At 44.2% G+C, this 20,821-nt stretch overlaps 1 protein-coding gene across 3 annotated transcripts in view; it reads right to left on the minus strand.

Moving 5' to 3' along the window:
• Nucleotides 1-5,053: 5,053 nt before the first annotated feature.
• The window catches only part of Phactr3 (phosphatase and actin regulator 3), a 201,617-nt gene continuing 185,849 nt past the window's right edge, over nt 5,054-20,821 (minus strand). Inside the window, exons 9-13 of one of the 3 annotated variants that reach the window (XM_057780692.1) lie at nt 14,320-14,375; nt 10,888-10,949; nt 9,611-9,751; nt 8,304-8,380; nt 5,054-6,865 (exon numbers count right to left, since the gene is read on the minus strand). In XM_057780692.1, the coding sequence (XP_057636675.1) occupies nt 6,850-6,865; nt 8,304-8,380; nt 9,611-9,751; nt 10,888-10,949; nt 14,320-14,375 (352 nt within the window). In that variant the 3' untranslated portion in view covers nt 5,054-6,849. The remainder of the gene's footprint in view (nt 6,866-8,303; nt 8,381-9,610; nt 9,752-10,887; nt 10,950-14,319; nt 14,376-20,821) is intronic. The other 2 variants (XM_057780693.1, XM_057780691.1) reach the window with 2 other exon arrangements.

A 20,821-nucleotide genomic window follows, 5' to 3' on the forward strand; every position in this document is an offset into this window, starting at 1 on the left:
CTTTAAAAAAAAGGTAAAGTCTTTAAAGAGATAGAGTAAAAGAATTAAAAAAAGCCATGTAAAGTTGGACTATACACAGAAAGTCTGCATTCTGTATATTATTGTGTTTTCTTTGAATTTTTTGACTGTGAAGGAGCTAAGTACAGAGGTACATTTCATTGTATGGGACCAGCATGTATATCATAAAGGTATCATGACTTCCAAATTTGGGTCTAAGCCAGCGACTGAGATGAATAAGCGGCTTACACTCCCTCCAACACCTGATAATTAAGGATGTTAAACATTTAAGTATTTCTTGGCCATTTGAGATTCTTCGGTTGAGAATTCTGTTTAGATAGGAACCCCATTTTTAAATTGAATTATTTGACTTGTCGATGTATGGTTTTTTTGAGTTCTTTATATATTTTGGAAATTAGACCTCTGTCAGATTTTTGGTTGGTAAAGATCTGTTTTCATTCTGTAGTCTGCTGTTTTTCCTATTGATGGTGTCTTTTGCCTTATAGAAGCTTGGTATGGGAAGTCCTTCTGTATATGTGTTACTTTTATTGGTTAATGAATAAAGCTCCTTTGGACCTTTGGAGTAGACAGAGTCAGGGAGACACCATGAAGCTGCTGAAGGAGACAAATGCCTGGAACCTTACCAGTAAACCATGAGCCTCGTCGTAAAATAGAAAATAATAGAAGTGGGTTAATTTAAGATGTAAGAGCTAGCAGCTGGGTGGTGGTGGTGCACGCCTTTAATCCCAGTACTTTGGAGGCAGAGGCAGGTGGATCTCTTGAGTTCAAGGCCAGCCTGGTCTACAAGAGCTAGTTCCAGGACAGGCTCCAAAGCAACACAAACCCTGTCTTGGAAAACCAAAAAAAAAAAAAAAAAAAAAAAAAGTAAGAGATAGCTAGAAACATGCTTAAGCTATTGGCCAAACAGAATTGCAATTAATATAGTTTCTGTGTGGTTATATCGGGGCTGGGTAACCAGGAAATGAATGAACAGTCTCTGCCAATAGAAGCTTTTCAGTTTCATGAGGCCCCATTTATTCTTATATTTTTATTTTTGAATTTTTCTTTTTTGCCCTAACTCTACAGGTAGGTTCTTTGCATATATATTATGGTTTCCAGTTCTGTGTTTTTATGCTTTTGACTATGCAAATGAGTGGATCTTTATATCTGTTTCTTGTGCCTTTTCTATTATTGTACTATTCTTATTTCATATTATTATACTTTATTATTATCCATTCGAAGCCTGTTTGTTTTCAAATAAGAGACAGAAAGGGTGTGAATCTGGATGCTAGGGGATGTGGGGAAGAACAGGAAAGAGTAGAGGGAGGGGAAATGATTATCAAGATTAATGAAAAAAATTCTTCTATAAAAGAAAGTAATTTTCCTTTGGCAAATCTACTTAAATGTGCCCTGTTAATCAAGATCATCTGAATAATAAGTGAAAGTGTCCACTTATTTCCTTCTATGTAAACAAAGACTGCACCTCTGTTTTCCAGCCACCCAGACCCAAATAATCACACAGAAACTATATTAATTACAACAATGTCTAACCTATTATCTCAGGCATCTTATTAATTCTGTGGGTTTTTTTTTTTTTTTCGAGACAGGGTTTCTCTGTGGCTTTGGAGCCTGTCCTGGAACTAGCTCTGTAGACCAGGCTGGACTCGAACTCACAGAGATCCGCCTGCTTCTGCCTCCCGAGTGCTGGGATTAAAGGCGTGCGCCACCATCGCCTGGCTCAGGCATCTTATTAATTCTTACATCTTAACCCATTTCTATTAATCTATATCACTATGAGGCTGTGGTCTACTGGTAAGGTTCCTGCTTCTTTCCCCTACGGCAGATACATGGCACCTGGTTGACCCTTTCTTCTTCCTTCCAGCCCTCAGTTTAGTGTCTCCACCGAGCTAGCTGTATTCTCCCGTCATAGATCAAAGCAACTTTTTTATTAAACAATGGTAATAAAACATGTTCATAGCATACAGAGGGGAATCCCACATCATTTCTATTTAAAACTCATTTCTCTGTAACCTTGTGTTTTAAGCTGTCATATTTCAGTGAACTTACATTGTATTTCATATTTAAAAACACCAGAACCATTAGCTTATATGCCATTTTAAATAAGAGCTGTTGAGAGTTTATCTGTGGTGTAGAGTTTATAGACACCCCCTCCATATTCAGGAGAGAGGATTTTCTAAGATCAGAACTTGCTGTTTATTAGTTGTGGCTCACTTTTTTGTCCTCCACTAGAGAGAGTTGTGATTGTGGTTCCAACAGTTGAGAACTTGAGGTGGATCAGGGTGAGGCCTCTGCGAGCCCATCTCAGAGAAACGCTTTCCTGTTTCTTATTCTTCCATGGGAATAGTAAGGCAGACCTTTTTCTCAGTGGCATAGGTGAGTGTAGTAAATTCTACTAAAATGTCTACTACAGACCTATTGAGAATGAATGGTCCTGTAGATAATGACTGACGTTTCTTGCCTGGGTTGTAATCTGCTAACTTGGCTGGTGTAGTTCTACTCATTCTCAACTAACTGGAGGCTAATGCCTGTACCAGATATAAAATACATACATGGAAGAGACCAAATAAAAAAATAACAAGTGTATTTAGGTTGAAACCTAAACACCAGACTGCACATTACTATACTGATTTATGTACTGCCAAACCCTAATACCACACCAACTTAGTAGGCCAGCTTGGCCTTCGAATTCACAGTAGAGTTTAAGGTTTTATTATAACTTTTAATTCCATACCAAATTTTCTAAATAATTTTTCTAAATCCGTCTCAGTATTAGTATGACATTCTAATCTCTAGAATAGATTTCTTGAGTCATTTTACCACCAAAACTTACCCTAGGAACAGTTATCCACTCATTTGGTGTACATGATGGATACACATTTTAAGTTTCTTGGCATAGTCAAGCATTGGTGTAAGAATAAGAATTTCAAAAGAATTCTGGGCAAAATAACTACCTAAGAAATTAATAACAAATAAGCCTAACATGAAATGTAAAAAGAATATGATGTTTCCTGGACCATGCTTAGTGCACCACACATTTCCATGCAGAACTGGAAGGAACGGGGCGGTGCGTACTCAACAGGCACCGTGTTGTATTTGTGTGCACACCACACATTCCCATGCAGAACTGGAAGGAACAGGGCAGTGCATACTCAACAGGCACTAGAACTGCACCACCGTGTTGTATTTGCGTGGAGAAAGTAGCGAGCTTCATTCAGAAGGGAGCATTTTTAACATGTAACATACAATAGCACTTAGGCATCTATAGAAATAGACACCACTTCCAGTTTTATTTTCAGTTATTGATGAGATATTGCGATTTTCAAATGTGTTAACATTTTCGGGTTAAAGTCTTAAAATATTTTTATTGTTCCAAACATAAGATTGTTGTTCTCAGAGAACCATGACCGCTAGCTTCCCGATGTTTACTATGTGCCTATATCACTATCTGCACAGAAGAGACATCGGGAATAGCTTACAGGTGTTGGCTTTTTGAAGACACTGGCATATACTGTTTTTGCCTATTTTTGGTTGCTCCATTGAAAAATAACTGAGTTAATGGGTACTAAGATGTAGGATGAATTTGGTTGTGTTTTCTTTGGGTCTTTTTTGTTGTTTCATGATGCAGCGTCTCATGTAGCTAAGGTTGGCTTGAACCCATAATATTACACATCCAGGGAACTGTATTTACCCAAGTACACCACCCTGATGCCCATATTTTTAATGGACTTGAATTTGTTTCTGACTGTAGATTTGTAACGAAAACCTGACTTGCTAGTACATATGACAGTAAGCTAAAGCCTGTAGTTACCACAGATCTCCACATGATGGACCTCTTGATCTTAAATCATCTTTGTTTTCGAAATTCAATGATCCAAAAATTACTCAGGTAAGAAAAAATTTTAAATTCCTTAAATTTTTAGGTCAGGCACGACTTTAATTCCAGCACTTGGGGAGGAAGAGGCGGGTGCAGGCAGATCTCTGTTAGTTTGAGGCCAGCCTGGTCTACAAGAGCTAGTTCCAGGACAGGCTCGATAGCTACAGTAAAACCCTGTCTTGAAAAAAAAAATCCTTCAATTTTTAAAAATTACCTCAAAGTTAGATGTTTTAGTAAAGTTTTGTTAAGCTTTTAAGATTAATATTACCTACATTAAATATTTTTTTGATTTATCACATTTTATAAAATTGTAAGCAAATGGTTTGTAGAGTTGACTCATAAGAACCTTACTCCTTAGAGCAACTAGTTAGGAAGAATTCTAAGGCAACAGGAATACTTTTCCTAAGCCCCTGGACTTGATAAAAATTGTTTTCAGGCTCAACGTGTAATAGGTGTCTGTGTATGCACAGCACCGTGCCTGTATGAGTTGTGAATTGCTCTGTATAGTATTTACCTAGAATTTGGAAGGTACTTGGCATATGTTATACATGTAGTCACTATGGAGTTAAGTTGATGTAGAATTTGGAAGGTACTTGGCATATGTTGTACATGTAGTCACTACGGAGTTAAGTTGATGTAGCCGGCAAACATATTTGATTCATATCTGTCAACCCTTCTAATTCCCTTTGACACTCATTGAAATATGAAACACAGATGTACAACTAGAGAATAGTTAGGATTAGCAAAACCAAAATGGTAGAAGTTGGGTACTTTCGATAATTTCTTCATTAATATTAAATTTTCTATTAGTTTTAGTTACCTTGCAACTTCTGAGGTTAACCAAACCTGAATCCTTCTTTGATATCCTATAAATTACCTTAAAGTTTTATTGCCCATAACTGTGGGTCTTGGCAGGAGAAGAGCCCTAAAGGTTTCTGTGTCTACCAGGTCATCTCTGCAGAGCAGCATGAGTCTTTTGTCCACTGTGGGTAAGCACAGTTTCGAGAAGAGCAGCAGAATCTGCTTTGTTCTGTAAGAGTTATGTGGACATTTTTGAGATTGAAATTTCAGGTTTTAGTTTTGTTTGTTAGAAACTTTGACCTGCTCACATTTTAAACTGAACAAAATAATGTGTATCTTGAAATATCAAAACAATAAACCCCAAAAACATAATTTGATTTTTAACTGGCCACAACAAGGGTATTGACGGACTCTACGATTTGCAAATACCCTCCATGTGTGTGAAATTCAGTTACTGGCTTCCAGTTACAAAAGCTTTTAATTCACACAACATAGAAGAGATAACACTAGAACCTTCTTGCTATCATTTTAACTAATTAAACTATTCAGACGGTGGTGACACATGCCTTTAATCCCAGCACTCTGGAGGCAGAGGCAGGCAGATCTCTGAGTTTGAGGCCTGCCTGGTCTACAGAGTGAGTTCCAGGACAGGCTCCAAAGCTACAGCAACACCCTGTCTCAAAAAAACAAAACAAAAAGCAAAACGACAACAACAAAAAAGTAAAGTAATAGAATGTTTACAGGTATCAGGACTGGTCATAAGTCTCTGACTGGAGCGCTGTCACAAATGCCAAGCAGGTTTCATAGACAATGCGGCCTACAAGCAGTCTTTAAAGAGTGAGGAGAGCAGTGAGGCGTGCGTGGCCGATGTGTACATTTGTCCAGGACACTTGGCCTTGGTGCTGTTTAGCTAACACACTGAGGCTGAGAATACTGGGTTCATGCTAGCATGTTAGCTTCTTTACCTCAGTTAGCTATATTACAGCAGTAGTAAGACCATCCTAACGAGCAAGTCACGTGCTTGGAAGAGCACAGAGCCTCGATTTGAGTGTAAGTCTTGGAGCTTTGAGATCATGCTCCAAGCCATTGTTTCCCGCTGACCGGCATATTGGGCAAAGGGAAAGAAGGTTTCTTTCTGAAAGACTTAAAAGTAAAAACAAAAACAGAAAGAAACACAAAACCAACCAAACAAAAGCCCACAGCTAGCGTAGGGGACTGTTAATTAGCTCGCCTTCTCCCCTTGGACTGGAGCAAACAATTACTACAAATCTCCAGTCCAGCTCAACTTTTCTAATGCGGGTTTTGACAGTGTAGGTAAATAAAATCTTAGAGCTCCTCTTAAAGGCATAGATTTTCATGTTGTTAGTATTTTCAGTAAGTTACTTCTAGATTAAATGTACTCAGTACTCCTTCATTATTTAACTAACTTGAAAAAAGAGTAACTAGTTTTTCAAGGCACAAACCTTTATATATTTGACAGAATCAACAGAAAACAAAGTTGGAATTTTCTTTCTTGTGTTTAGATTATGATGGTTCAAAGGCTTTAAGAATTGACTTGTTCTTTCACAGTCCCCAGGTATACCTCATCCCAGCCCCAAGAAAATGGAAGCCTGGGTTCATTTCCTGCAATAAGTAGTCATTTAATTAAAGAACAAAATTAACAGGAATCAAAATGTTGGAACTGTATTTTTTTGTTAGACATCATATAAAAAAGAGAAAGTATAGTACAGTAAATCACTCTATAACATGAACTTAGTTTTCAAATCATCAGGATAAAAATGTCTTTTCAACAAAATACTGAATGACACTGGGTCACATGTCCCTCGAGGTGGAGGCTGGGATGTGAGCCTGCACATGCATGTCGCCCGTCCTCCAGGACACTGCAGAACTGTAGAACAAGGCTGAAGGCAAACACGTTTTCTTCTGGGAGAGTTACTCTGGGTCTTAAGTGACCCCAACAGTTCACACTCCTCAGACATCAAAGAAGGGAGTGTGTCCTCTGGGTTGCTCCTCTTGTAGGTAAGTGGTCAGGATTGCGCCTCTGTGTGATTCTGCTCTTCTCACAAACACAGCAGTTAGTCTTGAGGAAAGTTCCCTGATGAATGTTCTGTGTTGGTATCAAAAATTAAACACAAATTCTTCTCAGAAGAAAATCTCTATGGCCTGTGGAATCTAGAAATGATTTTAAAAATTAGATATTTCTAACAGTTAAAACTTTTCACAAACAACTTTACTGCTCTTTGGAGTCTCTCAGATGTACATAGAGGACTTGAAGGAGTTGTTGCTGTAGATGAATGGCCTCCCAGAGTTTCTTCTGACCACTACCCTGTGTGAGAGCCGCCAGTGAGATTCTCCGCATACACAGAAAAGCTCTAGGACTCAGCCTGGGTGTCAGCAACTCATGAAAATATCTTCAGATTAGTAACAAACTCATAATAATGCTTAATACATCCAAGAAAATGACATGAGTCTCAAATACTGTGCTGACTTTGTGACGTACTGAAATCTGAATTAGTCCCTCACTTTCAGGTTTGGGGTTTAGTCTTTAAAGTCTTGTCATTAGAAAGCTATCAAAATTTACAGAAACAATGGTTAATGTCCATATACAGGATGGTCTATTTCTTTTCAATGAGCATTAAAATGTGCTTTAAGGATTTTATTTTCTAAACTTATGTCAAGAATATAGTAACAATTAGGCTAAACTGCCCAGTGTGAGAGGAAACTTTAAAATTTTTGTTTGTATGACTTTCTTTCCTTACAACCCTGCACAGTGTCATAGTTGTGGGGAAGTTTCATAGTTATTTTCTTTTCTGTAGCCATAGCCACAGTCAGTTTGCAGAGCAAACTGTTTAAATGAGTGTAGTGGCCACTTGGGATCCATCACTGCAACTGAAGGCAGTGTACAGGAGCAAGGTTGCTTTTCTTTTTCTATCTGGGGCTTGAGCATCCTTCAAGCAAGAGGACAATGTGATTGTTACCGGCTGAGTTCTCATGTGCCTGTGAATGCTGAGAGAGGGGCTTTGAAAGTGTGCCTAGCACTAGCAGGAAAGAGATTTTCCTCCTCCTTCTGTGCAGTAGCGTGGGCATAAAGTGTGCTGTTCAACTTGATGGGGGGGAAGCTGGGCAGAGCTGGGCAGAGCGCCCTACCCTGGCCGTCTGCCATAAGCTCCGTGAAGGCAGAGCTTCTTTTGTATAGGTCAGTGCCGCAGCCTCAGCACCCGAGTATGCTGCACATAGCCGACTGTCAAATTTGTCTGAAGAAGTGAGTGTGCTTTGTGGTTGTGTCAAATGCGTCTGAAGAAGTGAGCGTGCTTTGTGGTTGTGTCAAATGTGTGCTGATGGAGTGTGCTTTGTGGTTGGTGAACAATGTTAGCATCAGTGAAGATAGTAAGATAGAGGGTGACTTCACAGCAACCTAGATGTGGATAACTGGAATTAAGTACCTAAGAAAAATTGAGCCTGCGACCCATTTTCTTAAACATAGAAGCAATTTACTATCATATGTCCCTTCTTGCCACTAATCTGTATGTAACAATGGTTTTCCAAAGAGGTGCTGCATATAAAGCTCCTTGTGGCTAGACACCATGGAGGTCATGCAGCAGAAAGTTACCTTGTCAAGTGCTTGCTGGACGCGTGTACCTCCATTTCATTACTTTTATACTCGTTTAATTCTTTACGAATTGCTGCCTGAAATTTAAAGTATAGATTTTTAAGTTAACAAATTACTGCCTTTACATATTGTTGGCCATTAATATATGCAGATACTATGATCAGTAATCAGAAAGGAATTATTTTGCTGTATTGTAATGGGGCAGATAACCCTTCCCACACTAACAGATGACCCTCGCACAGACTTGGAGAACCAGTGACTAATATGATCAGCTTTTGATCATCTTGCTGTTAGCCTATCAGAAAACCCACACGTCCCTGGAACCTTTTACTTTTAAACAAGTGTGGCTGAACTGATAAAAGTTTGGTCTTCAGTGAGCGGGCGGGGCAGAACCCTCCTGACCCCCACACCCTGTCCGTAGGCTTTGGATTTTGAAGATGTATTTTTGTGTAGATAAGTACTCTCTCGGCATGTACACCTGCATGTTAGAAGATGCATCAGATACCATTAAGATGGCTGTGAGCCACCATGTGATTGCTGGGAATTGAACTCAGGACCTCTAGAAGAGCAGCCAGTGCTCCCAACCAGCCCTGTCACTGAAACTTTTGAGCATCTGTTTCTGTTTTGTGCTGTGGCAGAAGCAGAGTGGGCATCTGTTTTAGGGCTTCTAGTCTGCCCCTCCTGTGGCTTCCCTAAACACTGTTCAGAGGAGCCCTTGTGGATCCAGGTGAGATGAGGATCTACTGGAGACATAGAAAACCTCTGAGGTGAGATGTTTTCCTATATTCAGAGAACACTGACTGCTAAAGATATTCCCTCCCTTGGATCATCTAAGTGTGTCCAACTCCAGGGTAATAGCATTTCTCCATGTTGATAGAGTAGCTGAATATTTCTAAGCATATTTAAGAACAAACAAGTAATTCAGTGATTGTATAATGAATCCTCTGTACTACTACTAGATGATAATCATTTGAGCACAGATAGTCACTTATACTGTGTGCTTCAGTCATTTCATTTCCTTTAGGACCATCCTTACAAAGTTTTGCAGTTCACACATCCATGGCACTTGGGAAACCCTTGCACACTCTGTAATGCCAGGTACCACTTGCATTGACAACCCCAAATGTCTTAATGGCACTGCCAAGTATCCTTCAGAACAAAACTGTCTCCCAACTCAGTCCTAAATTATCTTCATGGAAGAGCAGGGTGGGGGGCATAGTCTACCTAGTGTGGGCCACAGTGTCTAAGAAAGCCACAGCCTGATTAGAAGACGGTGCCACTCCCCAGCCAGCCCAGGAGCAGTATACCTTATCTGCTGCTGACAGTCTTGTCCAGGGTTTGTCTGCCCTCCTGTCATAGTCCTGTGCTCTTGCTACTTCCACATAGTCACTGAAACGGATCAGAATTTTTCTGTCTCTCAATTCATCAACAGTGGGTCTCTGATTAAGCTAAAATAAAAAATAATTATAGTTAGGCATCGTATGTCACACTTCTTTCCTTGTAGAAAGCAGTATATATATACATATGTATATATGTGTGTATATATATATATAATCTACAAACAACTGTACTAGTGAGGTAGCATGAACACGTTCCCTAATGTGATTTAAGAATGCATCATTTATCCTTGCCTAATCCCTTTCTTCCAACACTCACCTGTCCTGACAGAGCACATGGTCAAGGAGTGCTTGATAAATTGCACGTGGTCAGCAGTCTATAATGCTGACTACTACTCTCCTGGAGGGCTGGAAGGCTGTTCTGCTAGCTCCAAACTCAACTGCCTGGGTCAGCCAGACAGTGGAGGGAGTAAGACGGGAGGCAGATTTGGGCTGTGGTGTTGCTTCCTAGACCAGCCATTGTAAATCAAGCTTGATGTCACAAAGACCCTTGATACTGACGTGTTCTGTAATCAGAGCAGCAGGGCAGCTCAGAGTGACAAGTCTAAAAGGTATGCGGTTCTTAGTGTAAAAAAAAAAAAATGCTCAGCTGCCTTCTAGCAAGGAATTAAGTGGTATTTGGGCGATTAACTTCCCAACTAACTGCTGTTAGGGCCTCACCGCCTAGGTAGACAGTGGGAAATGTGCAAAAGGCACTGCTTTGACCCCATGTTTTTGACAACTTGCTCCCATGTTGTCTGGGAAAGCACGAAGTCATAGGATGCTTTGCACTCACCATCAAAATGCTGCACAAGCTTTCTCTAGTTCACGTCTATTTATAAAATAAAATGCTTTCATTATAATCCTGTGCAGATTAGTTTTGTCCACTCTACGTAAGTTCTGGTCACCTTGGTAGAGGCAATACCAGTTGTGGAATTGCCTCCATCAGATTGGCCTGTGAGTATGTCTGTGTGGACATTTTCCTGATGACTGATGTGGGAGGCCCGAGCTCACTGGAGGTGGTGCCTCCCCTGAACACGTGTCCCTGAGCCAGCCAGAGAGCAGCATTTCTTCATGGTGTCTGCTTTAGTTCCTGCCTCAGTTTCCCTCAGTGATGGACGATGACTTGGAAATATAAACAAACCCTTCCCACATTGCTTTTGGCCATGGTGTTTAACGCAGCAATAGAAAGCAACCTAGAACAATACCTTTCTTGTTAATCTTTGCTTGATTTCTCTCCTTTCTTCCTGCTCGGTCTGATCATTCCTTTCTGTGAAGATTAAAATAGAGATAGAAGCAGATTAAGCATTTCTTGTTACACAAGCAGCCACCAGGTTTCCTAGGACTACTTTATAGATATCTGGGTTTAGAGTCACTTTCCCGAAAGCTGCTTAGGACATGCTGGCCCAAGATGTCACACTCCTAGTTTGTTTTGTTTTTCTTTTCTTTCCCTTTTTTTTTTTTTTTTTTTTTTAAAGACAGGGTTTCTCTGTGTAGTGTTGGAGCCTGTGCTGGAACTCTCTCTGTAGACCAGGCTGGCCTCAAATTCACAGATCTGCCTGCCTCTGACTCCCAAGTTCTGGGATTATAAAGGTGTGCACCACCACTGCCTGGCCATCCTTCCTAGTCTAATTTTCCTCTGCCCTATACAGTAGAGGTCTGTTGATGCTGCTTACTTTTGGGGAGCAGCTGTCAGTTGGTCTTCATTCCACTCAAATATATCTGTGTTTATGTAGGAACACAGGGCGCGTACAGTCGCTATAGCACAATCGCGCATGTGCTCAGCTCTAAGTAGCCAGAGTTTGTCTCTGTCTTTCCATTTGACAAATGTGTACACCTTTTAGACAGCTAGCACAAAACATGAACTTCAGATTCTGGGTAACATAATATCAAATATGAGCATACAACTCAACTGCTTCACTATTGTTGAAGCATAAATATTTGTCTATGACAGTACCTTCTCAGGGGACAAAGGCCCTCAGAATTGGCTTTGCCTCTTGTGTTGTGTTCATATTGGGAGTTAAAGATAGTACACTATGTTGAAGTACTACAGTACTGTAAGCCTGGCCCTTGGATACAGAGAGAAGAATGTAGTCCTATTTCTGGCATTCTTGGTTGCTAAAGACTCAGGTCTCCAACCTTAACAGAACTCCCACCTAGGAAATAGATCTCATCCACCAGCAAACTGAACAGCAGCACAATCATGTTTGGGGAAGGGAACCCTTGAAACCTACACCTAACATAATTTCACATTATCTGCATTTATTTAAATAGTACATTTCAAACACTCATGTATTGGAGCAACTGGGTATGTGGGTGTTTAATACATCTGAGTGTGCTTTTCAATTTTTTTCTTTTAAAGCTATCTTAGACTAGAGCATTTTAGAAACACAATCATGTCATATGCTTGCTTTTCCAACCAAATGTGCTAATAGAAAATTCACTGTTATAAGCTACAATTACAAAGTAAAACTACTTGGAAACCCTGAAAATGTATCAGACCAATCCTGAGAGGCTGGAACTATGGCATGGAAGCAGTTCTGATTTCTTACAAAGGCCATGGGCAAACCCCAAGTATAGTCAGTCTCCTTGTGAAAAGACTGGGGAAAAGCGGGATTTCCCACGCTCCCTTAACTGTGGAAATGCCATCATACCACCAAGAGTAGACACAATTTGGAGAAGTTATTCCAGAACTTTGGACAGCTTTATGTGTATCTTCCATGGGTACCCAGGAACGTGTGATTATTCCAATGAGGGGACTAAGAACTTAGGCAGCCAGGAGGTAAGCCAGCATTCATGTTGAACTGCCACCTTTCCTGGGGGCCTTAGCTGCTTCACTAGTAAGATGGGGACAATAGCACAACTCTTTGATTTGTGGTAAGGATTAACCCAGTCATCATATTCGATTAGGCTACCAATACATGGAATTGTGTTTGTCAGATGCACTGATATGTCTCTCCTCTTGAAGGAAAACAAAGTTTAGTCACAAGTGGACGCACATGTAGTGTGCACAGCTAGGTGTGCTATTCCTTTTTCCATATATGCTAACCCTATCTGTGCCACAGAAAAAAACAGAACCACACAAATCAAATAGTGGGCTCCTTACATCCTCCCACTCAGGATACTTGACAAGGCTTCTGTGTAAGGATAAATGGGGCCTGCTGGCAAAGGCGCTGTGTTTACAATGTGTTGCCATGGCCATCACAAGGGAAATCCACTTCTGCGGGCTAAAGGTGAGTGCTTTCAATTCCAGCTGCTTGCTAGCTCCACTCCCAAACAGTCTATTTTTAAGACTTCATTGTTTCAGATAGTAACACAATTAGAAGCACAGGTGTGTGTGGGTGGGGGACCTGGTTACACATAGAAGACACGGCTATGACCCAGGGCTCTCTTCCTGTGCCGGTAGCACACCTAGAGTATGGCATGTCCTAAATCTGGAACTTCCCTTGTCCAAGTCTAGACCACAGCTTTCGATAATCACCAATGACATAAGAATATCAAACATTTGATAGCTCAAATAGCTTGAGTCCTGTCAACTGGATCAAGCATGGTATCATCCACAGTCTAGGCAACATAACAGCACTCACTATGTAAGTTTCAAGAATCAACTCCTAAGCCGGGCGGTGGTGGCGCACGCCTTTAATCCCAGCACTCGGGAGGCAGAGGCAGGCGGATCTCTGTGAGTTCTAGACCAGCCTGGTCTACAAGAGCTAGTTCCAGGATAGGCTCCAAAACCACAGAGAAACCCTGTCTCGAAAAACCAAAAAAAAAAAAAAAAAAATCCTAATCTTAAAGGTTTTCCCCCAGCAGCCTCAAAGTTTGGAGATAGCTTTAAGGTTGAAGGCAGTATCGAGGCAAAGACGTGAGAAGAATGGGTTGAGTTGCATGTGCAGATTAAGGCTCTGTGGCCTCTGGTAGTAGCAGGCCAGCCATGGTACTGTTACAACTCTGAAAAAGGTGTTCACAAAGAACACACAGCAAGAGAAAGACGAGTCATGCTACAGAATTGACCCAAAGACAACACATACTATAGAAAATACTTAAAAGATGAGTCTGTCAGGTCAGCACCACTCAGGGCACACCTTAGGAGGGTTTGACTACCTTCCACTACCAAAGACATGAACCTTACATACAGCGGACAGTATCGCTGGACACCTGTGTTCAGCACATTCACATAACTAGGCTGGAACCCAAAGTTGTGAGCCACAGAAGTTTCCCTGCTCACGTGAGCTGTTATTTCTCCTAGAAGGAACAAGTGAGGGGTGTGCCATACTCTGGTACAACTCTTGACTGGGTCTGTGATTTCTAGTGCCAATAGGACCCCCACTGCAAACTCCCTAGGAGCTCCGCTCGGTACCCAACATGCACAGGATTAATGACTTGTTTCCCTAGGATCTACAGGACCATCTGACAAAGCTGAAAATAACATGTTTAATTCTAGGGAAGAGCTATTTTTATTTCATTTTAGAAGGAGCTTTCTGAATGCAGCCACTTTAAGGCCCTTTCAGAATCGCTTAGCTACTCAGATTTTAGCAAACCCAGCATGTTCAGCCTGCTGGGCTGGGCTACGAGAGCTCAGATTCCTGCAGCAGCCTCAGCACACACGAGGGAAACCTCTAGAGAAATCGCCCGCTACTCACGTTTCAGGATATTTCTTCTCTCCAGCTCCTCCACGGCTGGTCTCTGGCTCAGCCTTCTGCGGAAAAACACCAGGATTATGTTTTGCACCATGGTGGCACCTGGAAGTTCTAGCCAGGGTCTGTGCAGCGAGAGGCGCCTGGCATACACTCCTCAAGTTCGAGATCACCTTCCGAAAGGGAGAAGAGCGTGGACCACTGGAGCCTCTTGCTGGCAAAATCAAGTCAGACTTCCATGTGGGAGGGAAAGCCGGTTCACAGAGGAGGTCCTCGCTCCACTCCACACCATCACCTGCCCCCTGTATGGTGCTCGGTTCACCCAGCCACATGCATGTTTAAGCAGTGCAGAGATTCATTCAGGAAAGTCTCCCTGCCCACTAGCTTATGGAGAGGCAGGCAGCACCACGGCTGGGCTTCAGGCTTCTGACTGCAGCCATGCCCTCAGATCCTGGCTTCCAGGCATCAGCTCCATCCTCCATCCTCAGCACAAGGAAATCAGCCCAGGAATCCAGCCACCTGCCTGCCAGACTGAGAGGGAGCTTCCTCTGCTCTGCCCCACCCAGGGGGAGTGTCTAGGGCCAGCTGAGGGGCCTTGCCTCTGTCAGTGAGCACACAACGCTAACACCAATGACAGCTGGGGATCTCCCAGCTAACTAGGAAAGGAGCCACCCACACATGCGCCTCCCGCCTCCCTTTCTCCCTCTAGCAGCCCTGATGAGTGTGCCAGTGTGCTGTGTGGAGACAAATTACTATTTCCTTTTCAGATGGTCTCTGGCTTGGGGAGTTGGAGGACGCAGCCCAAAAAATAAAACCCCACAAAATATAAACAGGGTTTGTCAGGAGAGGGAGGCATAATTAGACAAAAGTCAATGCCAAGCTCAAATTACTTTTATCTAATGGCCTTGGGTTTGAGCCAGAAGCCTTCCTACTTCCGGATCCTCAGCCACTGGAGAGAGGCATCAGGGCCAAGGCCCTGAATGCTCAAAATCGGGAACTATAACATTTTGCCCCTGTGAAAATGCTGTCTCCAGAACTATATTTATAACCCCTGTCCCAGCACAAAGACCGGGGCGTGATATGTCTGCTCCATGCCTCCCTCCACACTGGAACACAGTTTGCTTTAGGCTCACCCAGAGTTTTGTCTGCCAGCTCTTGCAGGGTAGGGGGTGGCTTCCACCCTATTCCTAATGCTCCCTGAGATTTGAACCTGGACCCTGACAACTTCTGTCTGGCAACCAGAGCCAGGAGTCTCCGCATCTGTCCTAGGTAATGCCTGACAAACCTGGCCCCTGCTCCCTGCTGCTGTGGCCCTACACCTTCTCAAATGACCTTAGACTACCAACTATGCATCAGACACTATTCTAAGTCCCCTGGACACACTGCTGAGTCTATAAGGTTTGGGGGAGCTCGCTGTCCAGAGGGAAAGGCAGATGGACAAGAAAAAAATCACCAGCCATTTTACAGTGGCCTGCACACAGAATAGATGTGAGGGATAAGGAGCTGAGCAGGGCAGGGGAATTGGGGGAAGGTGCAGGTGCACTGAGCTCCTGGTGACAAGAAAGGGCCTAACGACTAAGAGAAGGAGAGACCACATGACAACCTGCTGCAGCTAAGCCTATGAGGTCCTGGAGCACATATCATGTGAGTAGGCTTTTTCTTGATGGTTCTGGGGCTAGAGAACGACATAAGGTGTTCCTTCTACCTGCTCATGAAGCACTCCATTGACAGGGAGTGCGCTGTAGCACCAAAGGCAATATGACAGGGAAGCAGAGGATGAGCTTTGGAAGGGGGAAGACATACCCTGCTGGTCAGAGCTTGCCATTTTCTAGCTGAGTATCTGCAGGCAGGGCACTTGGCTTTTCTGAGCCTTCTCACATGCAAGGAGAACTAAGCAGATCTTCAAAGAGTTGCATACACTCAGCCAATTAAAGATGCTGTTTTCTAACATTTGCTTGGGATTAAGAAATCTCCAAGAATTTGCACACCTCAAGGGTTACTGTGCCCAAGGGCTTTATTACCCCTGTGAAATTAGGATTCGGGCATCAATGCATACTTTCAGAAAAGCAATCCTAACAGCGCCGTTCTATATCTGATTATTCTTATCTGTATGAAGTGGTCACCTGTGCCAGGCACTTCCTCCTAGCTCCAAATGCCATTCTTCAAGTTTGCTACCCAGCAGAAGAGAAGCAGAGACCGTAGGGAATTAGTACATTGGCCTGTCCCTGGAAACAGTTAAACTGCTCAGTCTCTCTCCCTCTTTACCTGTGTCCAGGATCCTATCCACTGTGGGCCACCACGAAGGCGGCTGAGCTACCATGAGACCCCTTGGCTGGCTAGTCTGAGTATCTTACAGGACCAAGTCACAAATCAAGCCAAAGGTGGGAGGTGGTACTCTTCCTTCCCACAGTGCTATACAAAGGAGGTATCATGAAAAAGCTCAGCCCCAGGTTAGGGGAATATAGCTAGTATGAGCATCCCATCACATTGCTGTGAACACTGTCACCATTGTACAACCTCTGGTTAGCTTCTCAACCAATGTTTATGGAATTAGATGGTTTAAAAAAAAAATAAAAAAAAAAACAAACTCCCTACTCCAAGTACAAAACCCCGGAATAAGATGGTTCACAGGGACATCTGACCACCTGAGCTTTAGCTCAGGGAACAGGGCCTGCACCTGAGCTAATGAGGTATCACCCCTGCCTCCACCCCAACTCCAGCATCTGAGATCAGAACAATAGGAGAGCCTGACACCCGCTAGTTCTGCATGTGGCAGATGGGAATCAAGTCAGACATCTGGTCTGAAGTCAGGCCACAGGAGCCCTTGGAACAGGAACCAGAACCCACAGCTGGATCCAAAGCAGAGAGGACCACAGTGGATAGACAGTAGGCAACGGATGGCAGGAACAGCCAAGCCTGACCTTCAGGACAGGTAGGCTGAGGGTATCGGGAAGTGAGGTGTACAGGCATTGGCTGCCAAAGCAGTAGCCACTTAGGCCGGGGGGACATGGACATTTTGTGGGCAGAACCAGACCTGGGAAAGGAGGTTTGGGCCCAAGGGAAACCTCATGTTCCTAGAACTCCCTGAGAGTGGACTTGGTTGCCTTAGCCAGTGAGCCCAGAGAGGCAGCAACAGGCGTTGGTGAAGGATGAATAGAATGGGCACTGGGTGTTTTCCCATTCCCTGAACTGTAGCATCCAGTCTGGACAGTGCTACCACCTTAGTGCTATTATCTTAGGGACAAGGAGCCAGAGCACCAGCAGAAGTGCTCTGGGAGCCAAGGAGGCCAGGAGCACAGGGAAGTGAAGAGCAGGCCCGTGGGTGTCACAGCCCAGTGGGATGCCTGGCTCATGATTCTCAATCGACTGCTCTGTCGTGGTTTGGTAACAATGACTTACCACCTAGAGCTGACTCCCCACAGTAAGACTTGATGTGGTAGGTAAGGGCAGCACCACAGGGCAGAAGTACCCCCCAAAGGAGAGAGGCGTCCTGACACAATAGCATCTAGTATGCCCAGGAGGGAGTGTCTGAAGGCTGGAGGAAAGAGTGTGGGCTGGGCTTTCCTCACCCACTGCCAGGAGCATGACAGGTCCCAGGTGTCTGTGAGTCCTCGTAGGACCTTGTGCAGGAGAGCTAGTAGGACAGTGGCTTTCCGCAGTTATCAACCTGAAAGTCACCTAAAGCTCTGACATGTGCTGTGAATTCAATCAGGAATGGGCAGAGGGATAAGACGGTGAATTGGACTGTGGAGGCAGAGGCGGCCAACACACTGTGTGGAATGCCCAGTTGGGTACTGAAGATTTGTAAAGGAAAACCAGACGACTCTGCCCTGGCCATTGGCTGTCAGGGGCCATGTTCTCCCCAGCCTGGGCTGTGCTGGCTGAACTCCTGCTTTGCCCACTTACAGGGCTGAAAGGATCAGCACAGACTGGATGCAGGTAGACATGAGCGTTATGGTATCTGTCCCCTGCTGTGTGCAGCCTCCCATAGGGCTGGACCACAGAAAGGACGCCTGTATCAGACGCTCAGGTCCTCTCCCTTAGACCCTTCATCAGATACTGCCATCCTCTCCAGCATTCACACCTCTCTCCCGCTATAGATCGTCCTCCATCAGACATGCCCTCCTCTCTCTCTCCCCCCCCCCAGTCATTTCCATGCCTGTGTCTAGCGTTTATGCTGGTGTCCTACACCCCTGCCAAGCATTCAGGTGCTGGGCACTCTCAGAATACCCAGTAGTACCTGTAGTCCAGCCTGCTGCCTTTCTGCTCACTTTGAGCTTCAGAACCTACAGCGCATCTGCTGAGAGCCACTGTCCCCTCTCAGGACACTCTTCCACTCTCCTGTCAGCTCCCTAGAAACAGGAGCTGAGGTGGCCCCTGACATCATAGAAAGAGCACAGAAAGGGGGCTACAAAGTGATCTGTGCATGATGACTTGAGGCTGCAAGGACAAAAATCCAGAGGTCCCCAAGAGACAGGGAGAGAACTTTTCTCTCTCCTTTTCATCTTGCATTCATGGTGACTGCAGTCCTCAGGATGCTGTCATGAATGCACTTTAAAGCACAAAGGCCACACAACGTGCAGGCTGAAGCCAGCCCTCAAGACTTGCTGCTTTGTGCACCCTTCTAAGATCCCACTCTTCTCCCAGATCAGCTGCCCAGGGCCTGGGATGTCCAGGAATGCTCCCTAAGACTCCCCAGGCCACACACTGGGATAGTTGCACTGCTCGGGCAAACAGCCAGCCATTGCCCCCAGCAGCACGAGACTGGAGATTGCCCTGACTCCAGTCAGCGAAGGCCTCCAGCAAGGATGGGCCATTCCTGTGTCCAGTTCTGCAGCCTGGAAGTGAGGGGTCTCAACCTGTTCCGACACAATGGCTGTGATCACTGAGATGTGCAGTGTGCACAAGCTCCCTCTGGGGGCCTCTGGCCCTGCCTAGGGTCTTCCATTTGTCTGGCCCCAGACTAAGGCAGAGGTAAATGCTGCCACAGGCCTCTCCTAATAGACTGATCAGGGCTCTGTTCATATTTAGTGGGATGCTGGGGCTAAAACCAAAGAACTGTCCAAGAAGAGGCCTTGATGTGGGCCAGACAGGGCTTGGCTACACTGGGGAGTGGCAACTGATTGAATTAGAACAGGGCAATGCTGGGAGCTGCCAAAGGAGAAGCACAGTCTGGCTGTCTCTTCTGGTCCCATAGCAATGTTTTTCTGGACTGATGCTCCTATGAGCCAGACACCTGGAACAGCACTACCCATAATAATCAAGATGGATAATCATCTTTGGTAGCCATTGATGGCAGAGAAGGCTCAGTCAGTCAAGGCTTGCTGCAGAACATGAAGACATGAGTTTGATCCCCAGCGCTCTGGTAAAAAGTCGGGTGTGATCAGTGGATGCCTATAGTCTCAGCTCTGGGGAGGGGACAACATGTGGGTCCCTAGCATACTCGGTGGACTCCAGGCCAAGTGAGGAATGGCATTTCTAAACATGACATCTGAGGTTGCCTTCTGACCTGCACACGCATGAACATGCACGCGCACGCACACACACACCAAAGAAAATCTGAAGTAAATACATAATTAAATACTATGTATTCCTGTTAGAAAAAAATCAAAATCCTGTAGTTTCTGGCAACATGGAAGGATCTGGAGATTATTATGTTTCCTTAATAAGGCAAACACAGAAAGATACCCTGGTTTCACTCAGATGTACAAACCACAACATCTGAGCTCACAGAACTACCGAGTAGAGACAGGAGTGATTGCTGCCTGGGGACAAAGCCATAGCCATCACGAAAGAACAAACACTCGTGTCCACAGTTGGAAATGGTGATAATACCATTTGTATATATCATGTATAATTCAAAATCACCAAGAGAAGCTCTGAGTGCTCTACATACACACATACACACACACACACACACACACACGTTGGTGATGATAGCTGGTAGCCCAGGAATCTCAGGGTTGTCCAATGAACATCTCCATGTTTCACACTCTCAGAATGTACAGCTGTTGTGTGCTCATGAAAACCACCCCAAGATATGTCACCAATCCAAAAAACAAGAAATTAGATTTTGTGAGCAAAGAAGGCTTGGTGCTTTTCTTACTATAACACATTCCATGTCATATGTAAACACTGTAAGGATGACGAGAACCTTCCTCTGGAAACAAGGCAAGCCTCTGAGATGACTCTGTGGCATGGAGCCTTGTGTGCACCCTAGCTATGGTGGCACAGGCCAGCCAGGAGGCTTGGCTTCAGACCCCACCACAGTCAACCCAGGAGTTGATCTCTGAGCCTTATTCCTCCTCGCAGCAGGGTCTTCGGGTATCAGGAGGACCTGGGAGGCCATGCAGAGAGCACTCGGTACACGCTGCCTGCTACCTCTCTCAGCTGCAGCCATGCTCCTACTTGTCCTTCCTCCCCCACATGGTTCCCTGGGATACCGTCCCCAGGTTACTGCGTTCAAGCCTCAATCTACCCTGTGATTCTATTCACAGATGGCCTGTCC

The sequence above is a fragment of the Chionomys nivalis genome, chromosome 9, assembly GCF_950005125.1.
Source record: "Chionomys nivalis chromosome 9, mChiNiv1.1, whole genome shotgun sequence".
Taxonomy (NCBI): domain Eukaryota; kingdom Metazoa; phylum Chordata; class Mammalia; order Rodentia; family Cricetidae; genus Chionomys; species Chionomys nivalis.